The sequence below is a fragment of the Aphelocoma coerulescens genome, chromosome 4 (assembly GCF_041296385.1).
Source record: "Aphelocoma coerulescens isolate FSJ_1873_10779 chromosome 4, UR_Acoe_1.0, whole genome shotgun sequence".
NCBI classification, from domain to species: domain Eukaryota; kingdom Metazoa; phylum Chordata; class Aves; order Passeriformes; family Corvidae; genus Aphelocoma; species Aphelocoma coerulescens.
Window position 1 is genome coordinate 1,656,576 of NC_091017.1, and position 18,564 is coordinate 1,675,139.

Genomic DNA, 18,564 nt, shown 5'->3' on the forward strand with positions numbered 1-18,564 from the left:
AGCAGATGCTGTCAGACTAAGTTGGCTATGTAAATCAAACAAAAATACATCACTGATCTTTCTGGCACATTCTTGTTGGGACACGAATAACCTCCATTCCCTGTTCCCACCCATACACTTCCTTCTACCCACAGAGCGTTTTATTTTAGCGGCAAGTTAAAATTAAATGTTGGTTACTGCAGTAGGAGATACTTGGCCAGGAGAGACGCTTATGTAACGTGCAGGCTTTGTGTCCCACATTACTACCGGGCTGCTGGGGATGGCTGAGGGGCACATGAAGGGCTCTCCTCAGCCGCCGCCGACCCGAGGGGCTGGCAGGGAGCTGCAGCCTTACGTAAGAGCCGACCCGCTCCGCTGCGGGAGGCTCGGCCCTCGCTCCCGTGGCCTCGCCTCTGTCATCTCCGCTTATCCAGTGCACTGCAGAGCCTAAGGAATTCCTCTGGAAGAGCCCTCCAGCTGACAAGTGCTTTGGTCCTGAACTGAAGTTGTCAGCTTTTCAGCACGGCTCGGTAAACACAGAACATTCCAGCTGAAAGCAGCACGAAAATTGAGATCCCAAAACTTAACACGTGCATAGGATCGGGAATACAAAAAAGGGGAAGCAACATTTTGTTTGGAAAAATAACACGGCGTATAAATAATTTTGGAAAATACTACAAGAGAACAGAAGGTAAATTTTTCTTGACAGCAGATTACACAGAGGGATAAGGAATGTTTCCCAGTGTAAAATAAGCACTTGTTTTAGTAACACATCTGATGATTTTCTGATCATCAATTTTAGTCTTATCAAACTAAAGAATAGCTGGTATCAAGTATTCTTAACAGCAGCCTGTTTGACATTATTAATGAAAAAGGCATCCTCCCAGGTAGATAAATTTTCCAAGGCAGATAAATTCTTGGTCCACAGCAGTATGGAGGCATCTCCTGGGATTTTCGATTTGTACGGAGGCAGATTCCCTCTCCTAAGCTGACTTCATTCAACAGCAGTTCTGTCGAGTGACGAAATGCAAATTCTCTTGTCCTAGGGTGACCTTTATATTCTACCATAGGTGCGGAGGCTCTGATCCATCGTGTAACTAAGGAAGCTCTGAGATTCCATGGAAACTTCAGTGCCAGCAGTTGCCCAACAACATGGTGCCCTCTAAGGGTAACTCTCACAAACCTGACAAGCTGCCAGACAAACAGCAGTGGGTGTTTTTTCCTGCACTTGCCAAGAAAGCAAATCAAAGGGAAAATGGGTAGAAGATGTGCATCCCTTCAAGAGACTCTTCCTTGCACCCTGCTTGGGTCACAAGAGAAAAATGCACCTAACATTCCCTTGGTCCCTAAGATTTAGGGATCTGCTTATTCAACTGAAAGCACAAAAGCCAATCTAGATACAGATAAGTGCTCGAGATGAATTCCTGCAGTTATCTTAATTTTTTTTTCTCCTATAGCATTTGCTTGCTTACTTAAAGAGGATTTTGAAGAGAAACCTGGCAAGTAGGCTATGAAAAACTGGAATGTGAACCACTTGAGCATCGAGGTCAACATTCCTTTGAAAATGTGCACAGTACATGATTTACCTTCAACTTTCAGAAGGGTTGAGAGTGCTGTTGGCAGGAGGCGGTGCTATTCTCAGGGTTATAGTCTGTCATGTGAAAGTTTGTTACAAGGAATAGTTTACAAAAGCACCAGCCAGCAACAAGAGGGTGACATAAAGTAGCTTGTTCACATTTTCAAAATGGTGATAAGAAACGTTCAAGGCTTCTGATAAATGAGTGTGTTGGCAGCACAACAAGATGAAAGAGTTGTGCTGAAAAACCCAAGATTGTATTTTGGGTTTGATAGTTTGCAGTGGCTTGAAATTGCAACTCTTACTCAGCGATCCCCAGGCTACCACTACAGGGTGCTGGAAAATAGAGGATTATCTTGGCTGTCATGGCTCTCATCATCTTCCTGATGCTGGGGGTCCTGCTTGGCCTGGCACATCCTCCTTCTGGCCAGCTGCTTGGATACCTGCCTGAATACCCTGGATCTGAGCCTCCACAGCCCCTCCTTGGGTTCCTCCACTGTTGTGGCTCGGGATTCTGGCTTGCCTTTTCCTACTCATTTTGTTTCATCTGAAAAAATTTTTTCTGGGCTCAGCATGATCTACCTTCCCCATGTGTGCACTTAAGCCAGCTCTTTCCCCCTTATCCCTCTTGGATGCAGCAATGACAGCAAGACTGTCTCCATCTCTGAGACCTTCAAACGGGGATGGAAGTGAGCGGGAGAAAATCATCTCTCTTGGAAAATCAGTCTCCAGGGAAGGGGTGTAAAAGGCTTGTCAGTGATGAAGCCCAACTTAAAACTTTGTTTTGCAAGAAACCATCTGTGTCTTGGGCTCATCCTCACAGCACAGGCAGCAGGGAAGGGGGGGATTCCTCCCCTCTGCCCTGCTCAGGTGAGACCCCACCTGCAATGCTGCATCCAGCTCAGGGGTCCTCAGCACTGGAAGGACAGTGACCAATTGGAGGGAGCCCAGAGGAAGCCACCAAGGTTATAAGAAGGAGGGAGCACCTCTGCTATGAGGAAAAGCTAGGAGAATTAGGATTTTTTCAGCCTGGAAAAGAAAAGCTTCAGGGTGACCCAATTGCAGCCTTCCAGTGCCTGAAGGGAGCCTGCAGGAAAGATGGAGACTACTTACAAGGGCTTGGAGTGAGAGGCCATGGGGCAATGGCTTGACACTGACAGAAGGCACGGTTGGATGGGACAGTGGGAATAAATTCTTCACTGTGAGGCCCTGGCACCAGGTTGCCCAGAAAAACTGTGGCTGCCCGATCCCTGGAAGCGTTCATGTCCAGGCTGGACAGGGCTTGGAGCAACCTGGTGTAGTGGAAGTTGTCCCTACCCATGGCAGGGGGTGGAGCGGGAAGATCTTTAAGTTCCGTTCCAACGCAGGCCATTCTAAGACACAGCTCCGCGATAGGAAAAGCGATAGGCTGTGACAGCCGCGAACGCCCGCCCCGGCCCGGGGAGCCCCAGCCGCAGCCCGGGCAGAGCTCCCAGCACCCCCCCGAGCGCCGGGGGCAGCGCGGCGGTGCCCGGGAAGCGCTTCCCCTGCAGCGCCTGCCGGGAAGGAAGGAAGGTCGCGGAGGCGGAGCCGCGATCCCCGGCATGGCCGTGGCCGCCGCCGCCCGCCGCGCTCTGTCCGCGCTGCTGCTGGGCCGGGGCCCGGCGCTGCCGCCCGCGCTGCGCCTGCCCCGGCCCGCCCCGGTCCCGGTTCCGGTCCCGGTTCCGGTTCCGGCCCCGCTCAGCGCCGCGCTCCGCGCCTACAGCCAGGTACGGCCGCGCGAAAATGGCGGGCACCGACCCCTGCGGGAAACTGCAGCCTCCCGCTTCTCACCCGGGGGCTTCTCTCCTGTGTCCGTGACAGGTCACAGATGCCCCGTCCCAGGAAGGTCGCCTCTCAGAGCAGGAGCCCGCCTCACCCAATGCGGAAAGCGACAATGTCTACCTCGTCAGGGCACAAGGATTCCCGTTCTCGTGCACCGAGGAAGATGTCCTCACCTTCTTTGATAGTATGGGTGTTCATTTGCCTGCCTAACTGTTCTGCATGCTGGTGTTGAGCCCATTAGTTCATGACTACTTAACAGAAGGAAAATTTAGAGATCGTTAGCCTGAGAAAGATGAGGTCTTATTATTACTGCAAAATTATTCACAATTGACATGTCTAAAGGGAATAATCAGCTTACAAACTGCTGGACACTGACCAGAAGCTCCTCCTTATGGTCTCTTAAATTTAATTGGGCGAGTCTTTCCCTTCTTAATCAGTGTCTCCACAGCAAAGGCAATCCAATTCAAAGTGATGCTCTTACAGACCACTATGGCTGGCCCAAACTCCTCTCTTTTCAAGAGACTGGAAGGTTTCATTGATTACAATGCGGCGTTGTTTTCTGATCCTAATTCATAGCTGTTACATACCTTTGTGGGGCTGATCCTCCCTACTGTGCTGCATCTTCCCAGAGGCCAGATGCAAGTTTTTAAATTACTCGCTAACCTGCCAAATTAAAGCAAGTCGGTTTGACGTTAGACTTCATGGTGGAAGTGCAAGTGTTCTGCCCTTTGTTCTGCAGTGCTGAGGGGATGAGCCCTGTGGGCTGTAGATCCCCCTGTTTGATGCAGTCCTGTAGGCTCCTGTGTTGTGTGTCCCTTCGTTTCCAGGCTGTAGAATTCGAAACGGTGAGAACGGGATACACTTCCTCTTAAACAAGGATGGGAGGCGCAGGGGGGATGCCTTGATCGAGCTGGAGTCCAAAGCAGACGTCCAGAGAGCCCTGGAAAAGCACCTGAGATACATGGGCCCACGCTACGTGAAAGGTGGGCTTGGAACAGCGCAAGTTACGTTGCAATGAAACTCTCCAGGGAAAGAGCACTCTTTGATTACTGAAGTGGGCTGGTGTGCAGGGGTGGAACCGAGCAGCAGATCAGCCACCAAGGCACCACTGGGCCAGAATTTCCTAGGCTGGCCAGGGAAGGCAGAGGGGCAGGACCACAGAGTGTGGGCTGGGGGAGGAAACGGGATGGAGCTTTGCAGGAGGTGAAAGCTGCCTTAGGAGAGTGCCTGCAGAGTGCCTGCTGCCAGTGCCATGTGGGAAAACACTCCGTGCCCACGTTCCTTGCAGTTTTTGAAGTCCACGACAGCGATGTGGAGGGCTTGCTGCGGAGCCTGCGGGATGAGTCGCAGGCCATGAACGACGGAGTTGTGCTGCTCCGAGGCCTCCCCTTCACCTCCACCGAGGAGGACATTGCAGATTTCTTCTCAGGTAACTCAGCCTGGGCCATGCTCTTCCTTTACCAGGCATTCACTTCCTTAAGTTGATGCTGTTGTTCCTCAAGGAGCAAGGCAAAGCACATGCAGCCTTGAACACCTTAAACACCTCAAGGAGTTGCTGTTCCCCAGAAGTCACTCAGGCTTTCTGAGCACCCTGCAGACTTTCCCTGCACCTCTGACCTTGTACAGGTCTAACCCAGGATCAGTACTTTCAGTGCTCCGATTTGGGCCCAGGGGAAGCAAAGGAAGGGGACCAGATGCTGTGATTTGCAGTTGGATTGCTACCAGTGCATAATTTGGCAAACTTGAGAAGGAGGAAGACTTGTGTGACAGTTAGAGCCCAGGTGATGCAGCGTGGGCGTTCCTAGCTGTGACATCGGGATGGGTAGGTCACATATGCCACCTGAATCCTTGTCCCACGCTCAGTGCTGGAGCAGTCTGCGTCCTGGTTCCCTAAGATGATACTCTACAGCACAAAAAGTGAAATGCACTGACTCTGACTTGAGTTTTAAAAAATGCAGGAAAAAAAGTACCATAATAAGAGAAAATTTCAAGAACATTTGTGCTCTTGATCTACTTGTTGTCTGGAACTTGGATTCAGTTACTTGAAGCCTCAAGTTGATTCCTTTTTAAATTAAGGCTTCTGTGAAAACTGCCTCAAAGCAAACAAATTGGAGTTTAAAAAAGGTACTTAGGCCAGCATGAACAGTTGTTTCAGAACTATTTAGCTGCCCAAGTAGCTTGTCAAAAACCAGAAGATAAGGGGGAAAAAAAAAACCCAAAGAAAAAGGCTTTCTGAACTATAGCACAAGTTTCTGCCACAGCCAATGCCTTTTTCTCCCCTGCCATCTCTAGGTTTGAAAATAGCAGACATAGCTTTTATTTACCGGGGAGACAGAAGAACAGGAGAAGCTTTCGTGCAGTTTGCGGCTCCTGAAATGGCGGCTAAAGCCCTGCTGCGGCACAGGGAATACATGGGAAATAGGTAGGTACGTCCCTGGAGTTCAGGGGGTAGGAGAACGTGGTGTGAAGCACCTGTGTGACTTGGAGCTGGCTTCCTGAAGGGTGAAGCAGCTCATCTCACACTCACAGTGCAATTAAGGAGAGCAGAGGCACCTGCAGCACTCATAGTTTGGGGGAATTTGGGGCCTCTCAGAAAGTCTCCTGTTTTTTAGGTGTTCCTGAAGACATTCTCATCCCAGTGAAAAGGGGTGACAGCCTCCAAAGTGGGGAACACTAGATAGACACAGTCTGCCCAGGCCTCAGTGCACGGGGGTCCTGCCCCTCCTTCAGACATGTGATCCTGCCAAATTTCCACTAGGTTCCTCCATGATTTGGGCAATTTTGGCAGCCATCCCCCTGCCCTTCAGCCCAGTGCCAGGCACAGCCTGTGTTTCCTCTCAAGGAGTCCCTGTTTGAAGCGCAGCTTACCTGCCTTGAGTCCATTCCCAGCAGTGACTGCTGGCCAGCATCACACCACACCACCTCCCACCTCTTTGGTGACCACATCCCCCCAGGGAATTTAACCATTTCGTTCTAGAGCACTGAGCCCTGTGCCGCACACTTACCTCCCAAGAGCCTCTCTCAGAAGCTCAAACAGAAGCACAGGCCACCTTTTCCCAGAATCATCATTTAGGTTGAGAAAGGCCTTTAAGGTCATTGTGCCCAACTATTAACCTAAACACTGCCCAGCCCACCCCCAAACCCTGTCCCTCGGCACCACATTACACAGCTTTTAAATACCTCCAGAGCTGTGCTCAGAAAGGAAAACCCAAAGAACCAAGGGTACTTTTCCCTGCTGAGTTATTCTGACTTCAGTAATGTGTAAAACTTTGTCTGCACCCCATATAATAAAAGTTTTCCAAACCTTACCTCTCCTCCTGCCCACCAACTTCCTTTTACGTCCTTACTTCCTATTCCCAGGCTGCATTTCCTTGTGTTTGTCACCCTCCCCACTCTCATTAAAAGAAAACAGCTGCTCCACAGGCAAAATTTGATTAATTAATTGAATTAATAGGACTCCCCTCCTCTTGAGTAGAGATTAATTCCAAATCTACTGTCAGTTGTTTTTTGTCAGAACAAGAACTGACCTGACTTGCCCACCTGAGCTCACACACCTCCATTTCCATGTGATTAGCAAAGAAATGGAGGGGTTTTCAGAATTGCTGGCAGCTTACTCCCATTCATTCTTCCTGGTTTTATCCAGAGCTGGCCTCCAGCAGTGCCCAGTGCTCACTGGGGACTCAGGGAGGCTGAGCTGTCAGCTCTGTCAGCCTGTACACAAGGTTACTTCCCCTGCTCTGGCTGCTTGCTCCCTTCAGGAAAGGAGAAAGGCCCCCTCCCTTGAGTGTCCATATTTCCTTTTCATCACACAGTTCCTTCAGTGCTCTGGAAACTGCCTGGTTTAACACTGCTAGTGAAGTCCCATCAATTTCATAGGCATATGGAAAACCTTAGGTCTCCACTGAAGTATTTCCTGTGACCCTGTGCTTCTGTGATTCTGCCTGTTCTGGGACCTGTTTTGGGGCTGGGTAGGGTGTTAAATTTGGGGTTTGTAGAAATCAGTGCAGTTTGCAGAAGTGCAGGGAGGGGAAAACAGCCTCAGTTAAAGAGAACTGTGCCAGTGAAATGAATTAATTATTCAGCACCTTGGTGTGCCACAGCAGGGCTCTCACCCCCAGTACCTGAGCAGAGCCAAGGCAGGACACATCAGGAAGGTACTTTCTCCAAGCCCCAAGTGCTGGGCATGCCATGTGCTCTTTCCCTTTGGATTCCAGGTATATAGAAGTGTATGTGAGCAGAAAGCACCAGATGCAAAGGCACATGCCCTACAGCAAGCAGGTGATGGCCTACTCCAAAGCGAGGAGAGAGTATGAGTCCATCTCTGAAGAAAGGGGCTGGAGAGACACTGGAGGCTCCGATGCTGAAGGAGAAATTAGTGAGTCCCTCCCTGTCATGAGTGTTCCTCAAGGTCCCTTCGTGTCACCCCAGTGGCTGAAAACCCCTCCAACCCCATGTGCCCACAGCTTTCACATGAGGGAGGGGAGCACTGCAAGCACTAGTGATGGTTTTTCTCTCCATTCCACAGAATTGTGCAGGGAAGGAACAGAAAAGAACATTTTAGAGTCTGAGAACACCCCATCACCACCACAGCACTTTGTCCACATGAGGGGTTTTCCTTCCCAAGCTAGTGCCCAGGACATAATAAATGTGAGTAACAGTGAGGCTACAGCTGAAATGTGGTTATGTCATTACCAGTGCAAACCCTCAGTTAATTGTTAACAGCTGCAGCAATTGCAGTCTTTTAATTAATTAGTGTCTGTTAGTCCTCAGTGCCCTGTGGCTTTGGACAGCTGTGGCCTCAGGGGCCCAGCAGGGATCTGTTCCTCTCCATGAATAAAAGGGAATTAAGGCTTGCTGGGATATGTTAATATCCATCACTAGGCTTGAGGAGCCATTGAGAATCTAAGGCAAGATTTCAGAGTAGCTGACTGCACAGAAGTGGTAACAGTGTACATGGACCTGCACTGATGTGTACAGAACACGGGTGCCGTGTGAGGAGTTTTGTTCCTGGCAGGAGTTCCTATGCCAGGAGCTCACAGGGGGTGACAGGTGACTGGGGAGTGCCTCAGCTTCACGCAGATGGATCAGGGAGCCTTTTGCTACTCAGGAGCTCAGACCCCCCCCCCATGGGTTAGCAGGTTTTGGGAGTAAAACCATTGAGTTTCTGGGGAATAGGGTGCATTACTGTCGTTTCTTTCTCACCAAACTCTCTTACTTTCCTCCTTTTCAGTTTTTTGCTCCGCTGAGACCCACAAGGATCTTGGTGGAATACAACTCCCATGGAGATGCCACAGGAGAGGCTGATGTGCACTTCAAGAGCCACAAGGATGCAGTTGCAGCAATGGCCAAGGAGGGGTCACAGATGGGTGAGAAAAAGAGAGGAGATCCTATAGCCCCGGGACTGAGACCTCAGAGGGTTTGGCACAGCTCATCCAGCTGCTGTTACACCCTGTGCAAAGGGATCACTTGAGTGTAGCTTTCCAGGTGTAATGTGCCATGGGCTTTGCAGAGAGAAAAAAAAAAGACAATGTAACACACGCAAGTGTCTGACCCCGGCCCAACTCTTTTCCATTCCCCAGAGTGCTGTGCCATTGAATTGTTCCTGAACGAACATCCACAGGGAAAGGAGAACTGCTAGTGACAGCAGCACAGGCGCAGGTTTGGTAAGTGCATCCGTCTGTCTGTCCTGCTGTGTTTGTACCAACGTGAACATGTGCCTCATGCTCACAGTCCCTGGTATTCCAACCAACCCAAGGGGTAAAACATAGAGAGGCTGAAGGGAACACCAGGTGTCCAGCCTGGATCCCACAGCCTGCACCTCCAGATTCCACAGATGCCCGTCCCGCAGCCCAGAGGCAGCATGAAAAGCTCTGATGGAGTTACATTCCCTGGCAAGAGGAACCATGGCTAAACATTCCCCATAGATGTGGCTTCATAGTAATTGGTCTTTCGGATGGCATGGGGTTTGATGTGACCACGGAAGGCAGTGGACAGCTTGTTCCATGAATTCCCCTCAGAAAGGGTGGGGTGGTGGTCACTGCTCCCCAAGCCCTGGCCCCTGCAGCAGGGAGGGCAGCCCATCCATCCGGGGTTTGTAATCCAGGCCAGGGATAAGTCCTTGGAGCAGGTTCAGGATGTGCACTCCCACCTCCTACCTGCATCCCACCCTTCCTTGGCAGCTCCCTCCTGTTGGTGCCTGTGCCCCCCCTCTGTGTGCCTGTGCTGCTGCCCCACTTGAGCGTGTCCCACCTGCAGGCTGTGGTATTTTACTATTGTCAAACTGTACTATTTCATTCTAAGAGAGTATTAACTGGGAATAAAATGCAGTGGGCATTGGGGAAAAAAAGGAAAGCAGTATGCCACAGTGAGGGAGTGATTTTTATTTTTCCTCTACCTTGTTTTAAGGCCAAACGAACGCATTCCGTGGGTATGAGCATGAAGATGAGGTCCAAGTGTCACCACTCAGCGAGGAGGACGAGCTAAGATTGGTTCAGCCTTGTGTAAGAGCTTGTAATAAAAGTGATGGGCTGTGGGGAGTTGCACCAGTAGCAGCTGCAGTGGGAATGGCCAAGGCTGCAGGGTGGAGCAGTCCTGGGCTCCAGGTGCATCAGGGTGCGTTAATAAAACACCAGGATTGCCAATTAACAGCTGAGTGATCTAAGTCCTCACACAGGTGCACACCGGTGCGCTGAATCCTTTCATACCTCCAGCCCAAGGGGAATGGGATGGAAAGACCACTCAGGAGGCAGGATATGGATGATCAAGTTCTTTTATTGTGTGGAACAAAACTAACATCAGAAAACCTGCCCCCCCATTCCCAAGGTCCAGGTGTCAGCCCAGCCTGGCATCACACAGAGTACCTGAGCACAGAGGGAGCTGGCAGCCAGCATGGTCCCACTCCCACCTTCCGAAATGCCAGTCCCAGGGCAGCCACCAGTGCTGTGCTCTGAAGGGGGCTCAGCCACCTCCCTCCGCCATGGACTTTAATCCTCCATTTCCAGTTTAATGCTCCCTCTGCATTGCCTGGGTGTTATTTTCTCCTCAGGGGATGGGTCACACTGGGGTTGGGTGCAGGAATTCACACTGTTGAATTGCGTACAGCATGTACTCAAAACTACTAACACTAAATTCAGTGTTTTCTCCATCCATCTCCAGTTGTTTCACCCCTTCAGAGAACTCAGGAATTCACCTGAATTCCAGGCTTTTGGTATTTCAACACTGTTTACAGCTCCTGCCATAATTTAGGGGATAGCAGCAAAGAAATGGGTCAGGAAGCTACCCCAGGGGGCAAAAGAGCAGTAAAGAGTAGAAGTTGGGTGGCTGAACATGCCAAGTCCTACAAGGATCTAGGAGAGGTGATTCCTGGTACAAACCAGCACCGACCATGTCAGTACCTCAGCTCCAAGAGGCTTTTTCTTGTGGTTCTAGCCAATCTAATGACTAGAAAATCCCCTCCAAGGAATCAACAGCTACCCCCTAACAACATCTGTACAAACCCCAGTGCATTTGTCACACCAATGCATCCATTTTTCTATGAACTACAGGACATTCTGTGGTCTCAGAGACTGCAGGAGGTACCAGTACACCAGGAGCAAACACTCCTATGACACAAGAAAGCCACCACTGCTTTTTGGACAAACAAAATTCCTTGAGGGAACAGTAACAAAAAACGATGTGGCATGAACCATGAAGCCTCTCTGAACTGTATTTGCAATTAAAATTTCTAACAACAGGTGAAGAGTGTTCCCATTTAGTTTTGATCCAACAAAAAGTGAAACACTAGGTTTATTGTAACAATGTTTCTGTGTGCGCAAGGTGGAGAGGTGGATCCAAGTGGCCCTAAACCTGTGTCTGATGGGGATTGGGCCCAGCCTGTAAAGCACAGAGGGGGAACAGAACATTCACAGCTTGGTTTGGGGTATCCCTGTGCAGACTAAGCCCCTGGTCAGAGCCCTGAGCCAAGGAAGTGCAGGGAGCATGTGTTCACTGGTGTTCCACCTGCCCTGCTCACACCACCACCCACCGGCGTTCCCAGGATAAGCCAGCCTGTCCAGGGCAAACAGAAAAGGGGAAATGGGATTTCAAGTGCAGCCAGACATGAGGAATACCAACACTCCTGTTGGATTTTGGGGAGCCTTTGCTCAGCAGCAGCAGCAGCACATACCCACGCCACACACGTGAGGGCGAGAACACTCCCAGCTTCCACATGCAGACAACAGCTCTGGTTTGGGCAGGGGCTCCCAGAGTCCTGAGACTGCTCAGGCACACCTTGGGGCTGCTCCATGTGACATCCCCAGTGCAATTCTCCACAGCACAGGCAGATTTTGGTACAGGGAAGGGCTCAGACTGTTGTTTCAGTAACAGGAGATTCTAAACACCAAGAAGCTGCTTCCCTTCCGACCTCCAAAGCACATGGGCAGGTGTCTTCACATTCCCCCTGAACAACTCCAGAAACACCATCAGCTACAGCCGTTGTTCGTCACCTCTGTGCCGCCCGTTCCCTACAAGGGGCTGCTGGAATACTGCTGGATGAGCCGCTGGTGGCAGGGGTTGCAGACGCGCTCGGGGTTGATGCTGGATGGGAGGGGCAGCTCATGCACCGAGCAGGCTTCACAGAAGGTGCCCCCACAGTTCTTGCAGATGTTCTGGAATGCAGGAAAAGGACAGAGAAGTCAAGGCGAGGTTCAGGTTCTGGCAGATCAACTCGGGAGAGAACAAATGCTGAGTTGAAGAAGGGAAGAAGCTGCTAAGGGGGAGGGAGAACAAACCACTGAACAGGGCGGAGCAGGAACCATCACCTCATTAGCATTTAACAAAGTTATGTTAAGGGCAGAGGGGCCTGCAAGGGCTCATTTCTTGGTACAAGTCACCAACAGGAATTTGTGATTCCACCACAAAAACCAGAGGGAACTCACAGTGACCGGCTGTGGGAGATGCCAGTACAAATCCAGGAGTTACCTTTCTTTGGCTCCGGCTGTTCTCCTCCTGGCACAGCTGGCAGATCTCGGCGTGTCCAGGGCCTGACAGCTGCTCCTAAAGCCCAAGGCAAAACCAAGATATTCTGCTTTACACAGCTCCTGTGGCAGAGCTCTGCAGCAACAGGGGGGGGAACTAAACATCGTTTTCACTGGGAACCAGCTGACAGAAGCAGAAATTCCCAGTGGCACTCTGGGAGTCTAGCTGTGCTTTGCCAGGCCCACAGAGGAGGAGGAGTAGTGGATTTTGGTCCAGCTGATTTATAGGAAAAGAGCAAAACCACCAAGAAGGAGAATCACCCACCTGCTCTTCCTGCATGCCGCTGGGTGACCTACAAGGGAACAACAGTGTCACTTGGAGCAGGCCTTCCATCACCAGAGCCTTTAAATAAAACATCTGTGCTACCAGGGAATTCCCTCATCCTGTTTTTAAAACCCTCCCCAGATTTTTCAGTAGCTCTCCTGGTTCAGTGGGAAGAGCAGAAGAAAAAATTGCAAAATGCCTTCAGGAGAGCAGAGGAGAGGGAGCATGAACACAGAAAAGACTGTTGAGGTGCTAGAGCAAAACAGTTTGGAACTGGCTTTAAACATAGGCCTGCAGGTTTGATCCCTAGCCCTGCTGTCAAAAGCAGCAATGAAGTACCACAAGGCCTGTGAACCATCAACCTGACCCTCACTTGCTTAAACACTCAGGTGAAAGGGGGGTAAAAAGCATCTCAGGCCTGGAAGGTTTTTAGTATCCTGCAAACCAGATTTGAACTGCTTTATGCTATTTTTAAGAGGATAGTTTCCTGATTCACTCATTGATTAACTCACTGATTAACTCAATGAAGAGTGCCTTTCCACTGGCACTCGAGACACTGCAGCAGAGCCCTGACAGTCAGAGCACTTCCAATGGGCTGTTCCGTCCACGAGCCAAAGCCTCAGCACTGAGCTGTGCCCAGGGGCTTTGAAAACACCTTTTAACTTCTAAAACCAAATACTAAAATCCTGCAACAACAATCTTCCTCTGTAATAATTTAGCTTGGAAACAAGTGACCTGAACCACAATGTTACACAGCCATCTTCTTAAAACCTCACTTCAGGTTTTCTTTCCCCAACAGCTTCTCTTTTAGGAGGTCCAACCACCCTTTTCCTTTCCCTCACCAAATATGCTTTGGACATGAGTTCCAAAGGTCTTGCATTTGGCTTACCAAGGATTCTTGAGTCAGAAAAATTAGTAAACAGCAGATTTAGACAGAAAAAAATTCAAAGGTAAATGGGAGAGACACAGAGCTTTCCCCATCTGAACGCACTGATGAACAACAGAACCTCCGCCTTGCCTTCGAGAGCTATGGAAAAGCGGCAGAGAGCTCAACAAAGGGCATGACATTGGAAATCTTTCTTAAAAAGGAAAGTTGGACTATTCTGAATGCCCTGTTGGCACGGAAATTTGAGAAGGGGAAAGCAGGACTTTGGAAAGGAGAGGCAGAAATGAGATTTGTTTCCTTCCCTACCTGTGCGGCAGGACACTGTTCTCTCTCAGCGGCTGCTTCAGTTTAGCATTTTCTTCCTGGATTCTGAGCTTCCCATCCTGCCAAAAGGAAACACTCACCCATCAGCTGCACCAGAGGAAAACTCCAGTTTCATTCCTGCCACACTGCAAGGGGAGAACTGGCACTGCTGTTCTGGGATACTGCTCTGCCCCTCCTTGGCACAGAGGGGTATCTGGGCCCCAGTCTCCCCTGGGAGCAGCTCTCCATGCTTTCCTTCAGCAGTGTACAGAGGGGACTGTGCCTCTCAGAGATGGGCAGGGGTCCCATGACCTCCTGTTACCAGAAACAGTCACCAGCAGTTCTTATTTGCAGAGCAGAGGTTGAGAACAAGGATGGGCTGAAGAGGCTTTGCAAAAGCTGACCAGAGACAAACTTTCCCAGCCAGCAAAGAAAAGAATCCTCTCCTTCTCCCTAGCTGAGATGTGGGTCACAGCTGAGCCATGAGGCCTAAAGCACTTCACTGAAATTGTGTAATATTGGTCAAATAAGACAAAACTGCACCATTCAAGCAGGACAGGGAGAAACAGAACTGCAGAAGCCACCTCTGTTACTGCACAGTTCTCACTGTTACAACTCAAACTGCCTGGTCAGAGTGTGTACAAATCTCCCCGAAGCTCCTCCGGTTGTGGCACATTAATGACAACCATTTATTGCCTGAGAAAGCTCAGGAAAAGCAAAGAGCCAAACGAAACTGTTACCTCAAACCCGAGCCAAAAACCCAAGTCACGTTACCTGTCTGAGCCAATTCTTTGGGCCTTTTTTGCTTTCTTGGCTGCGCTGGTGACTGTGAGACCATCTGTCTCTTTCCCGCCTTAGCTCCAGTTCTAGGTGGCTCCTGGAATACCAGGTGGAATTGTGAATAAAGGATGGTTTTGGGACACTTAGCACTGACAACTGATGAACTGTTCGACCCTCTCTCCACACCCCTAACTCAGGAGCTAAAACTGCCTCTTGGAACCCCAAAGCTGTCTCGCAGTGTGTTAAGCCATAATGTGTCAGGATGAAAAATCTACACGTCCTTCTAATTCTGGTACAATTTAGCATCCAACTGATGCAAAACCAGACCCATTTGCCCATGTCCTCCTAAGCTCACCCATGCACACCCAGGACCTTGCACCAATTGCTGACCGAAGCCATTTTCTGGTTGGTTGAGCACCTTTTTGAAAAAGGAAACACAAAGCTGGGCCAGGAGGGGAAGAGGGGAAAAAACTTCTCCATGCACGCAGCAATGGTCCCACAGAATTCATCCCAGTGACCTTGCAACAAGCCACACGTGCGTCAAGGCTGCAGGAGATGCTCTTCTATTTTAAGAAAAGAAATTTGTCTGTGTCCCTGACACTGCTCAAGTGGATGACACTGCACGGGAAAATGTGATGGCTTTTGACAAGGTCTCTGTTTGGCTTCCAGCAAAACTAAGAGCAGTTCCAATGGGGAAAAAAATCCACATCACAGTACTGTGTGGCAGGTAAGACAACCGAAATCACTGCCCTTGCTCCAGACCCTTCAGTGTTTGCTCCAGGCAGACTTGGCTGCTCAATCCCTGCCCAGGAGCAGCAAATCGTTAGTGTTAGCTTTGGATTCCCAATTATCACAGAATCACAGAAGGTTTCAGTTGGAAAGGATCTTACAGACCATCTTGTTCCACCCTGTGCCATGGGCAGGGGCACCTTCCACGGGGTCAGACTGCTCCAAGCCCATCCAACCTGGCCTTGAACACTTCCAGGGATAGGGCAGCCACAGCTATTCTGGACAGCCTGTGCCAGTATCCAAGTGATGCTGTTACCAAGGATTTCCCTCCCTGGAGTTACACCTCGTGGCATCTAACACACAATTTGCCTCACTCCATCCCCTGTTTCCCTCTGCCATCATCCTGCCTGCTCTCCCCTAGACACAGCAACAACAGCCCAGAAAAGAGGTTGGAAAAGGGTCTCTTCACCGCTGCCTGGAGAGCTCTTCCACTTCCAGCTGGAGGCTGTTGATTTTGTCCCCAAACTCCTGCTTGAAGAGCCGGTTGTCCTGCTGGGCCAGCTGCCGGTCCTTCTCTGCCTGTCGCAATCTGGATTTGAGCCACATGAACTTGTGATAAAAAACAAAAGCCATGGTGGGGAGGAAGACTGAGTTCAACCAACAAATAAAAAACCCAGTGAAAAGGTAAAGCCAAAAAAAGAGAATGGTAAAAACAATGGAAAGGAGGAAAATAGTTCAAAGCAAAGCAAAATGCAGGTGAACCAGGCAGAAGCTCTCGTTTTCAATAGTTTTTATTCTATCACTACAGTTTACAGCCATTAGATGAGAAACAGAAAACATCACTTTTATCCAGATTCGAAGCAAACCTCAAGTACACAGAATTTTAAGTCCAATTGGAGTTTAATGTACGTTACATTTCAGCTTTGCACAGGTAACTGGAACTTGCAACATAGGTTGTAGCTACTCTATTGAGAATTAGTGCATGTTCCTGGTCTCTCCCATGGATGGACACTTTGGCTTAAGCCCCAGGCATCAGTACACCAACACATTCCCACTCGGGGCCTGATATCAGAAGAAGCCAGATCCTTAAATCTGTCTGATTTCAGCACAAACCTCACCATCCAACCCCCTGTTCCTACAGCAGAACTGTGTGATGGGGCAGGGGGTTCCCTATCCTAACCAGCTGTTCAGACAGCTTGATCAAAGCTTCCACATTTCCCTTAGGACTATTTCTTCTCCAGGGAGTTAGGATGAGTTTCTAGTAGCGGGTTACTGAGGGGTGAGTTTATAGGTTCAAGCATGCGGCTCGGGCATGGCAGGGAGGTTCCCAGCAGGGCTGTGCTGGGAGCCCAGGGAACAAGCCCCACAGTGGCCCATGATCACATCCACGGGGACCAGGCTGAGCCCCGCGGATTTTGAAACACACCAAGGTGTTCCCTCCTGTGTTTGTCACATTTGCCACCCGCTGCCCCAAGGAGCACCATCCCATAGGTCAAGGGGAGAACTGGCACCAAAGAATTACTACAGGCATCTCACCAGAGAAAAAAAACCCCTTATTTGACACAGAAACTCCCCAGATCTGACCTTCCAAAAGAAAAAACTAATCTCGAGCAGCAGTTATAAACCTGAAGCCTGCGAGAGGCCGGCACAGGGACTTCTGTGATCAGAGAATGTTAGTTTACAATAGTTCAAGCTACAGTTACTTCAGACTTTGCACCAGGGTGTTACACTGGCAATTATTTTTCCTAATGAGAGGCGTTTCCCAGCTTTAGCTCTTGTTCCCTTAGCAAATTCCATTTGTTTTGAGCAAGGCAAACTCAGAAGAAAATGAAAGAAGTGTAAAAGGCAACGCTTTTCAACCACCAACTACTCAGACAAGAAAAGGGCAAGGACCAAATTTCCATCTCCACTCCCCACTGCTGCACACTGGGTTCCTTCTCCTTTTTTTAATATGTTTTTGTTTCCTTTAAACAAAGATCAGATTATTTTTTATAAAACCTGTAACTTCCCTTTCTGGGAAGGGGAGAGACCTCCCAAAACACCTCTCCTCCGCTTCCTTGGATCAGGAAGGACCACAGGGTATGTCTGGAGGGACTCCTGGCAGAGGTAGAAGCAATGCAAAGAGAAGGAGGTTTCCACTGAACTTACCACTCTACCGTGTTACTCTAAGACACCTATAGCTACTAATTCTGGACACATGAAGTTGAAAGGAATAAGGATAAGTCCCCACCCCCCCCCCAAGTCCCTAAGGCAGAATCCAGGCAGGCTGGTTACGGGAGGGCCGGTCTTCCCGGTGACGGGCCAGCGTCGCGCCCGCTCGGCTCAGACTCGGGGCTGAACCCACAGAACAGAAGAGAACGGGGAACGGCTTGGGGTACGCACACAACTACTGTCAACAACTTCCAGGGATGCATTTCTCGTCTACTTCACAAAAAGGGCAATACAGAAAAGGAGTTGACTGTCCCGAGCTGGCCACGGCCCCGGCTGAGCCGCGCACGCGCCGAGGGCTGTGCTGCTGCACGCGGTGACACCAGCGGCGGGACACAGCCACCTCGCCCACTGCTGACGCTTTCCCGGGGTGCTTAGTGGCCAACTCGTTGGTACTCGAACACGGTTTAAATGGCAGGGTTGGGGATTTTTATACCCGACTAAATCTTGGCAGAAAAACTCACTGATTTTAAAAACTCGGCAAATTCCAAATCAACTTTAGGTGACAATTAATATTTTAACAGTTGCTTTTAGCAATTCTCAAGTTCTCCCCTCATAAATGAGTTCTGATGTCAGAGCTGTGAGGTGGCCAGACATAAAAATGTCTAATGATGCTTCTGGATCAGTTTGTTTGCTGCACTATTTAAGGTTTTTGCCTGTTTCACCAAATCCTTTTCACTGTATAAGTAAGTCAGAATGAGGATGATGAGAAAACAGAAAAAATAAGAACAGCAAGAGAAAAAAGAACATATGAATTAGCTCAGTAGGCATCATGAAACATTTTCAAACACAAACTTGTTGCAAAGACAACCACTTTGTTTACCAAGAGCCGTTCCCAACAGAAACCCTAAAATGAGAGCACCAATGGAGTGCGGTGCGCTACTCATTAACCAAGTCCCAGACGTGCTGCTCCCACTGCTCTCCTCAGGCAGCCCCGTCCAGCCCAGCAATGGGACTCTCCCCTGGCCCGTTCTGGATCCAGGGGACACCACACTAAAGGACACACCAGTGGATCACGGTT

General features: G+C 49.8%; 2 protein-coding genes across 10 annotated transcripts in view; one reads left to right on the top strand and one right to left on the bottom strand.

Annotated features, from left to right (window-relative positions):
- The first annotated feature begins 3,123 nt into the window (after positions 1 to 3,123).
- On the top strand, positions 3,124 to 10,019 carry GRSF1 (G-rich RNA sequence binding factor 1). Its single transcript, XM_069012395.1, has 10 exons — positions 3,124 to 3,303; positions 3,398 to 3,542; positions 4,186 to 4,341; positions 4,647 to 4,787; positions 5,651 to 5,780; positions 7,573 to 7,733; positions 7,884 to 8,005; positions 8,589 to 8,724; positions 8,938 to 9,021; positions 9,764 to 10,019. The coding sequence occupies exons 1-9, from the start codon at positions 3,139 to 3,141 to the stop codon at positions 8,994 to 8,996; spliced, it is 1,215 nt and encodes a 404-aa protein (XP_068868496.1). The 5' UTR covers positions 3,124 to 3,138; the 3' UTR covers positions 8,997 to 9,021; positions 9,764 to 10,019.
- Positions 10,020 to 10,111: 92 nt separating this feature from the next.
- Positions 10,112 to 18,564, bottom strand: part of RUFY3 (RUN and FYVE domain containing 3) — a 31,837-nt gene continuing 23,384 nt past the window's right edge. For 5 of the 9 annotated variants that reach the window (XM_069012388.1, XM_069012386.1, XM_069012385.1 and 2 more), the window contains 6 exons: positions 15,805 to 15,924; positions 14,601 to 14,703; positions 13,830 to 13,906; positions 12,638 to 12,665; positions 12,317 to 12,391; positions 10,112 to 12,003 (listed from right to left, as the gene is read on the bottom strand). In XM_069012388.1, coding sequence (XP_068868489.1) covers positions 11,860 to 12,003; positions 12,317 to 12,391; positions 12,638 to 12,665; positions 13,830 to 13,906; positions 14,601 to 14,703; positions 15,805 to 15,924 — 547 coding nt within the window. In that variant the 3' untranslated portion in view covers positions 10,112 to 11,859. Of the gene's footprint in view, positions 12,004 to 12,316; positions 12,392 to 12,637; positions 12,666 to 13,829; positions 13,907 to 14,600; positions 14,704 to 14,946; positions 15,945 to 16,110; positions 18,222 to 18,564 lie in introns of those variants that run through there. The other 4 variants (XM_069012393.1, XM_069012394.1, XM_069012392.1 and 1 more) reach the window with 3 other exon arrangements.

What these genes read in the sequence shown, in the direction of transcription:
- GRSF1 (XM_069012395.1), top strand. Translation starts at nt 3,139, where the DNA reads ATGGCCGTGGCCGCCGCCGCCCGCCGCGCTCTGTCCGCGCTGCTGCTG. An exon ending in CGCTCCGCGCCTACAGCCAG is followed by an intron (nt 3,304 to 3,397) that starts GTACGGCCGCGC and finishes TGTCCGTGACAG; the next exon opens with GTCACAGATGCCCCGTCCCA. An exon ending in CAAGGAGGGGTCACAGATGG is followed by an intron (nt 8,725 to 8,937) that starts GTGAGAAAAAGA and finishes TCCATTCCCCAG; the next exon opens with AGTGCTGTGCCATTGAATTG.